The following is a 9,026-nucleotide window of genomic DNA, read 5'->3' as shown; positions in this document are numbered from 1 at the left end:
TGGATTTTGAACAAGGAAATAGTAGCTACATAACCTCAATTTACTGATGGTTTGTAAACAAATAACAAATTTCCTGTGAAAATCAGCCTTCCTGATATTATAAACGGTGACATTCTATTACCAACTTAACGCTAAACTAGTTTAACATAAACTGGATTAGTAAATGCACTGAGAAAACCGATTCAAGTTTAAACTTTCAGATTAACTTAATCGAGTTTAGCAATCTATACTGTGCAAACGGCCCTTAGAGTCTCAAATCAGATATAAAATCATAGGTCAATTGAATTATATCAGGAAATAGTATTGAAAATATTGTTAACTCACCCTTCCATGTGACTTTCTTGAAGGTGCTGGTGATCGTTTGGAACTCCTTGTTTGGTTTTTCTCCTATCTGTAATAACATACAAAATATATCATTCAAAAGCTTAGTAGATTGTTTCATTTGAAATTAAAAGACTAGAATCAAATGAAAGGAGGAAGAATAACAATATGAAAAAAGAGAAAGAAGAAGAATGTAGGGAAAGAGAGAAAAAGTATAACTTAACGAGAAGAAAGCTCTGGCATTTTCATTAATCAGAGTCCATCAAGCGAATTTTCAAGGTGGGAAGTTGAAAAGTGAAGTAGGCCATAAATGAGGAAGAGAAAGTGAACAAAGAAATTACAAGCCGAGAAAGAAATTTGCGAGGGAAAGATAGAGAGATGAGAGAGAGCGAGTGAGAAAGAGTGAGTGAGTGACAGAGCAAACAAAAATTCAAGAAGAAGAAGAAGAAGAAGAAAGAGCGAGAGAAAAATAGAGAGAGAGACAGGGCCAAAGAGAATTCCAGAAGAGGGAGAAAAGCGCTCGAACCAAGATTTTGGGGTGAAATAGCTAACAAGAAACCCTCAAAAATTACATTCTCAGCTTCTGAGAGGACTAGCAAAGTTATGGACAGTGAAGGAAGAACAAAGGAGAAGAAGAAGAAAAACGTGAAGAAGAAGAAGAAAAATAAGAAGAAGAGAAAGGGAAGACGATGGCGGTAGCAGATGGTAGTAAGCTTTATTAATAAGACGACGATTCCTTTATTAACCTGGGTGAGTTCATCCGCCTCTTTTTATGGGCATCAGGTGTTGTCGAATTTTTTAAGACAACCATTTCAACTCGAAATCTTACTTTTGAACAATGGAACGACTTCTGCTTTCAAAGTTACAAGGGACTTGAATTAATACAGAATCTATCAAATGTCAAAGAAAATATTCTATTATCATGTTCATTGCAAGAGAAATTGTTCAAGTTCATGATACAGATCGGAGGAACATAATATTTTGATATCTGGCCAGCAATCAATACAAAAAAGTTATGAGATTTCACAGGATGTCTGATAAGTCACTCCCTATATTTATACAGCTATAATTTCTTTATTCATGAACTAATTTTGTTAGAACTACATTTGTTAGATAGAGCACTCCTTGAGGTTGTGTTTAACACCAATTTTCATTTCTTTCAGTTAAGAAATGCCTCCTCTCTTGACTGTGGAAGAACGAGCAGAAATAGCAGCTCGTTATGAGGTCTGGGGATCTTTGGTGAGAGTACAAATGTGGTGGTGGGCTGAACGAGGGATCCATGCAAACACTGGATGCAAAAACTGTTGAAAATTGCTATTTCAAATTACTAACAACAGAGAGTGTCGCAGATACAAGACGATCAGGAAGACCATCAACGTCAAGGACAGCAGTGAATGTAGACAGAGTTTGTGAAATGTTCATGAGGTGCCCTAAGAAATCAATGCGTTAAGGATCTCGTCAAAGTGGTCTTTCACATTACTCTGTTGCAACGATTCTCAGTGTTTTTGCATCCAGTGCTGCATGGGTCCCTCGTTCAGCCCTCCACCACCTGTGTACTCGCATCACAGATCCCTAGACCTGAATCGATGCCACTGAACAAACACTTCGGCCTGGTTGCGAAAAAAGCCGGTTAAATTTCAATCATGATTAATTTCTCGAGAGAAGGTATTCCAAAAAGAAGGCTTCTCTGATTGGTTCTTGTGAAATTAATAACGATTAAAATTAAATTGACTTTTGTGCAGCCGGCACTTAGATATAATAGATATTGAAAATCGAAAGCGAGCTCAAATCTACATATCGACCTGACCGTTCTGTTCGTACCCTAAGGTTTGTATGGGCATCTTTCTCAGCAAATAGTAGAGAAAAAGTTGGTGGATTACGAAATGTTAATAAATGAATTAACTAAATAAATAAATTGTGATTGTGAGATGACCAAATACAAAACAATCGAATTGAATCACATTCATGTTCGTCTCTACCCCTCTCTATTCAATTGTAATCTCATGAATACTGCCTCTTCATCTCTATTTCAATCGAATCTTATGCAACCAATCCACGATTATTCTCTATCGACTTCAAGAAAATGCTATTACAGTATAAGGGATACCCTATATTTTCGTCAAGTAACAATATGTACAGTACGCGTCCTTCCACCTCCTAGCTCAGCCTCCGTGACTTTGAATCGGCATAATAGCAAAGTATGGTTCGCGGGGTAATATTCACGGCTTTGCAGAAACATCAGGCTTCAGAGACCCAAGATCCCTAGATGGAGGAAGCACCCTACACACAGAGATTCTTCATGAATGAGAGAGTTGCAACGTATCACCAACAATGGAAAAAAGCATGTTGAACGGATGTCAGCTGATAGTCTGTGTTGTGCTAAAAGGACGTAGCTCAAAAAAGTTTCTTGTGTATCTTTTCGGATGCAACACGTTGCTCTGAGAAGATACAGAAGAGCATCTGTAAGATACATTTTCAAAGAGGTACGTTGTTTTTGAACGGGTATAGTATTGTAGTTTGATAGCCCTCCGCCGATAGGCAAAGCTACAGGAGCCGTACTGTAAGTGTAAAGGGACTAAAGCCTACAAAAAGCCAGTGAAAACAATCGACAGACGGCTTTCACTTTGAGGTTATGTGGTAGATTGGCCAAAGTGGCAGCAACATGGAATGCTCAGACAGGAGTGGAAAGAGGTTAGACGCAGGAAGGCAGCATTGGCAGAGATACACGCAGCAGACGAAATCGAGATGGAATGCAAAAATAAGTGGAAAGAAAGTGGTTAGCTCCAAAAACAGACGAAGAGAGAGAGAAGATTGTGGAAGAACTGGGAAGGAGGGAGAAAAGCAAAGGAGAGAAAATGTTGGTGAGGGAATAAGAGAGTCATGAGAGGGAGTGAGGAGAGTAAGAGGGTGTGAGAGAGGGGACGATAAGAAAGGAAGAGAGAGTGACAGAGGGTGAGGAAGAGTAAGACAGATAGTGAGTGAGGGAGAGTTGGAGAAAGAATGAAAAAAGAGAAAGAGTGAGAGAGTGATTGAGGGTGGGTTAGAGAGAAGGAAAAGGCAATTCTGTGTGTAGATAGTGGTAAGATGGAGGCTGAAATAAAAGATACGTGCTTGTTAGAATCGTGACGTCACGGAGCACATCATAAGAAAAAAGATGAGAAGAAGAAAACGAGAAAGAGGAATAGATGATCGGGGAAGGAGAAGGAGGAGATGAAGAAGAAGAAGAAGAAGAAGAAGAAGAAGAAGAAGATGATGATGAAGAAGAAGAAGAAGAAAAAAGAAGAAGAAGAAGAAAAGAAGAAGAAGAAGAAGAAGAAGAAGAAGAAGAAGACGAGGAAGGTACGTGATATCGAGAAATAGAAGAAGAGGGAATGAGAAGTAGGAGAGTGAGAAGAAGAGGAAGAAGGAGAAGGAGAAAAGGAAGAGAGTGCGTGATGGTGTTGTCTGTGGTTTGAGATACAGGGCTAAGCAAAAAAGTGGTACTGAGGGAAAGATTGATAAGTGGATGAAATACTATGCTCTTCCCAAATTTTTTATGAATGGAGAAAGTTTTGTCATAATTATTTCATTGAGTCCAATATTGTTTTATTGATTGCAATTACTTGATCTATATGAGCACAAAAGTATAAAATGTATTACATGTAATGCAGTCATCACATCTTGATTAATATTTCAAAACAGAAAAAGCATAATTTCTATCATGAAATTAAAGGAACTGGAATGAAAGTGAAAAAGAATATTGGAAATCGGCAAACCTTGATAATGTTAGGTATTTAGTGATCTGGATTAAGATAGTTGGAAGGGAGATGGAAGGTTAGGAATCTAGTGATCAAAAGTTGCTCTCACATATTTCTACTTTCAAAGCTTAAATTATTATTATTACAGAATTATTATTAAAAAAGCTGAATTATTATAACTGTATCGGATATGGATTGAGTTGCTTATCGCAACTAATGTTATCGTCTGGCACTTTGGGAGAAGTGTATAATAATAGTTCAAAAAAGAATAGAATAGAATAGAATACTCTACAATGTAGAGTGTTGTTTTGTGTTGTTTTATGTTGTTTTCATGTCATTTCATGTTGTTTAGTGTTGTTTTGTGTTGTTTTTATGTTGTTTTGTGTTGTTTTGTGTTGTTTCTGTGTTGTTTTGTGTTGTTTTTATGTTGTTTCATGTCGTTTTGTGTTGTTTTCATGTTGTTTTGTGTTGTTTTGTGTTGTTTCATGTTGTTTTTATGTTTTATTATGTTGTTTGTATGTTGTTTTGTGTTGTTTTGTGTTGTAGGAGTCTTCTGTCTTATGTCTTATGTCTTCCTTATGTCATAAGATATCGTTTATTGAAGTATCAATCTAATTTTTCCCACTAAAATTGTCCTTCTATAATATTCGATACATGGTTTAGGCTCAAACACTATCACAACATATTATTGGACATTTGGTTGAGAGTTCAGTATGAGAACTTTCCTGAATCAGACCATTAGCACAGGTAAACGTTTTGGTAGATGTGAAGTGACCATAATTTCCAAAATTCATCACCCTGGGGTAGTTAAGGTGGGAGCTTGGAAATGTATATTTTGGATGTAACTTGCCAGAAAGCGGTCACCCATGCTATAATCTCTCTACCCCTCTTGTTCAACATCTCCTCACTTCTGCTCCTGTTATCCATTTCTCCTTTTCTATCTGCACAACCTCCTCCTCCTCCTCTTCCCATAACCACTCCTCGATCCTCCGCCTCCTCCTCTTCCTCTCCTCCTCATCCTCATTCTTCTTCCACTTCTTCTTCTTCTGTTTCTCACAATTCCATTAAAATCGCCATATTTTCTTCCTTTCCCTTTTCTTCATGTTCCTCCTTTCCCTTTTTCACCAATCCTACACATTCCTCCTACTACACGTTTTTTTACTTCTTCATCCTTTTCTTCAGTCCTTTTCTTTGTTTCAACAATGTTCTTCATTCTTCAATGTACGTTAATATTTTTCAATTATTTTACTTATTATTTCTTCTTTTGTACATTGAGAGGAATATTTCTTATTTATTAATTATTATCATTTTGTAATTTCGCAATGTTGTAATGTTATAAATGCAATAGGTTTATCAAGACATGTGATAAATAAATCAATCAATCAATCTTCTTATTCTCTATCAACTACTTCTCCATATCTTCCACCACTTCCTTCTTCTTCTACTTCTTTTTCTTCTTCTTCCTCCTCCTCTCCTACTTCATCATTTTCTCCTCTCTCTATCATATTTTTCGTCTCTACCCTTCTTCTTCCTATTTTCTTTTCATATTGTACTCATTCTCAATCCACACCTACTTCATCTTGTCCCACCACCTCCTTGTTCTTCATCAACTTCTCTCCTCCTCCTCCTCCTCCTCTTCCTCCTCCACCGCCCCCTCCTTCTTTTCCTCCTCCTGGTCCTCTTCCTCAACCTTATCCTCTTCCTCATCCTCCTCCTCCTCCTGTTTTCACCCCTCCAGCTCCTCCTCCTCCTCCTTCTCCTCCTCCTCCTCATCCTAGTACCGCAATCGGTCAGTTGTAAGTAAATCGGCATCAGATTATCAATTCACTGGACTTGGGTGCAACCGTTCACACACACTGGCGAAAATAACGCATAGAAACCCTGACGCATTCACGCACACGTACGCTTGAATTTGGCATAAAATACAGGGGCGGCAGTGAATAGGATTCATCAGATATATTTGGCCAGTGAGGTGAATATCTGCACTTTGAATAAACGATTTAACTAACATGTAAGGTCTAGTATTTACTCACATGTTAGGATGAGTATTCACTCACATGTGAGGTCGAGTATTCACTCAAATGTAAGGGTTGAAAGGTAACAAGTATGATAGGGAGCATTCCATTGGTGCTCAGATAGCCTTAAAGTTATCATCTAGAGTTTTGGCTGTCGTAATAAACGTTTATATAATTATTTTCGATAAGGCGTGAGTGAGTTAACGTAAAACTTATATGGGGTCAGATTCAAAAGATATACTAGTAGTTCTGTGAACAGTAGACCTCACGCAGTATTCTCATCCACAAGTACCTGATTGAAACTATAGACCTTATGGAAATACAGCAATAGACTGACTTCTCCACACATCTGTGTAATCACTTGTCAGCTGATTTATGATGAATAATTCTATAGTCTGATTTTTACTCCAATATTGGCGTATGAAGAAGGCTCCATTTTCCTTTTATATTATCCTTGAAATGCAAAATTTCCAAAAACCTTGTATATACGTCGACGCGCAATTGAAAAAGGAACATACCTGTCAAATTTCATGAAAATCTATTACCGCGTTTCGCCGTAAATGCGCAACATAACAACATATAAACATTCAAACATTAAGAGAAATGCCAAACCGTAGACTTGAATCTTAGACCTCACTTCGCTCGGTCAATGAATCTCTCATAGAAGATAGGAAATTGCAATTTTCAATTGAATATTGATGATGAAATAGTGGAAGAGAGCGGTCTGTAATATTCAATCTTGCAGGTTTTCACAGCGTCCAATTTCTTGATTTTTTATAAAGCACGTAGTTAAAGACTAAAAAGCTATTCTATTTTGAATAAATTGATAAGAATATTGTTTGTAAAGGTCAAACCCATTGATTAAGCCTTCTATATTGGTCAAGGATTGAATTGAATATCATTTTTAGCATAAAAGGATAGAGTATTCTGCTTTTACACCTCCATTAGAACAATTTAGCACTAAACTAATTCGTGTGGCTTTCTGAATTTCTTGATTGATATGACAGTTATCGGTGCTAATTCACTAACAATTGTTCGAGATATATGCAAAAACCAAAATATGTACTTTCAAATCACCCCACCCCCTTAGCACAGGGGGTAGGAGTGAGGACTTTTGATATATTCACCCCCTTACCATCCTTAAAAGAGCTGCAGGGTCAAAAATTGTGTTCCAAACTTTCCCCTCTGTACCTTTTTTTGAACATTCGTTGCCTGGACTGAACGGTTCTCTTGTCAAATTCAATTCGTTGCAATTTCCTTTGAGTACTGGATATTTTTCCTGCAGAATTTGAACTGGAATACTGTGTGAATAGGCCTACTTCTTTCACCTTATGTGAGACCTTTCTAGCTTTCTGTGGGAGAAATTGAAGAGATAATTTATCGACCGAGCGAAGTGAGGTCTAAGATTCAAGTCGACGGTTTTGCATTTATCTTTATGTTCAAATGTTTATATGAAACGCAGCAATAGATTTTCATGAAATTTGACAGGTTTGTTCCTTTTCAAATAGCGCATTGACGTATACACAAGGTTTTTGGAAATTTACAATTTCAAGGATAATATAAGAGAAGAAGGAGCCTCCTTCATACCCCAATATTAGAGTAAAAATCAGACTATGGAATTATTCATCATAAATCAGCTGTCGAGTGGATTATAAACTGCATGCCATGACGCATGCAATTCAATATCTCAATGTAACTTGGTGAAAACTCAGCTGCTGTGTGAACTATTAATTGCATGTCTCATTGAATGCAATCTTTATGCACAATTAAATGACCTATTGATTGCATGCAATAGCGCATGCAATTAATATAACTAAAATAACCTAGTATTGTCTCTCGACATTTTTTTGCTTTGAACTCGGGCTGTCCTGTTGCCAGTATGTCTTTGAAGGAGATTAGTTTTCGATGTTAGCATTTTTGATACACCAACTCCAACAACCATACTTCACACCGATACCTCGCCGACACTACATACAGTCAAGATTCATTCTGATGGACAGTATAAGAGGAGGCTGTGGTTCATAAATGCGCGAGGTCTACTGTTCACAGAACTACTAGTTGTAATGGGAAATTTGATGAAGTATTGGAAAAGTTTCTCACCTGAACCATGAGTGATATGCCAACAACTCCCTGGGACTTGTGTTGTGCCTCCGACATGTTGTGATACAAGTCCGCATTGAATCCATACAGCTGGATCTGTAACAATAGAAACGTCCATCATCATTCATCAACTCATAATAAATTATCGAATTAATGCAAGATGATTTTAATAATTTGTAATAAATTATCAGGAATTGGGGAACTATAGTGAGGTCCACGTTATAATGGCGGTTTGATCAGCAATTGTATTGCTATCCTTGTCTATCATTCAACAAAGCGGATAGCGCTATCTCTTTCTTGCTCTGTTGCCAGATCAATTTTTAACAATGTAGAAATATAATCAATTGACAAGATATTTAATATTGATTATGAAATCATTGAAAATATAATTTCTTGCTTGAAATGATATAATTGATTATTTTAAACTAGAATGAACAGATAATATTACACTAAGAAACCGGTATCAGTTACCGTTCATAGAAGGCATTGACAAGACAGAGGGTCAGCAACGTTATTCTTTCTTCACTGTCATTATCGCGTGCACCTCAATATCATAGAGAAACGATAGCATAAGTAGATATCCCATGGTATAGGGCGTTTATGTCGCAACTTTCACTGTTATCTCAAGCCGATAGTTCACATAGTTCTTTCCTACGCAGCTGTGTAACGCTGGTAGTCTCTCAAATTGTGCCGTTCATACACTCTCACCCCAACCAAGCAGTAAAAATTGACAATAATCGACAGTAATCGGCTTGAGATAACAGTAAAAGTTGCGACATAAATTCCCTATTTCATGGGATATCTACTTACGCTATTGTTTCTCTATGCCAATATATAAGTGAGAAGTGGGAAT

General features: G+C 37.2%; 1 protein-coding gene across 1 annotated transcript in view; it reads right to left on the bottom strand.

The window, feature by feature from the left end:
* Positions 1-244: 244 nt before the first annotated feature.
* The window catches only part of LOC120348903 (carbonic anhydrase-related protein 10-like), a 244,794-nt gene continuing 236,012 nt past the window's right edge, over positions 245-9,026 (bottom strand). The window contains exons 5-6 of the mRNA XM_039438567.1: positions 8,174-8,269; positions 245-391 (exon numbers count right to left, since the gene is read on the bottom strand). Of these exons, the coding sequence (XP_039294501.1) occupies positions 245-391; positions 8,174-8,269 (243 nt within the window). The remainder of the gene's footprint in view (positions 392-8,173; positions 8,270-9,026) is intronic.

Source organism: Nilaparvata lugens, chromosome 12, assembly GCF_014356525.2.
Source record: "Nilaparvata lugens isolate BPH chromosome 12, ASM1435652v1, whole genome shotgun sequence".
Lineage (NCBI taxonomy): Eukaryota > Metazoa > Arthropoda > Insecta > Hemiptera > Delphacidae > Nilaparvata > Nilaparvata lugens.
Note: the sequence above shows the minus strand (reverse complement) of the source record. Positions and strands in the feature narration are given on the sequence as shown.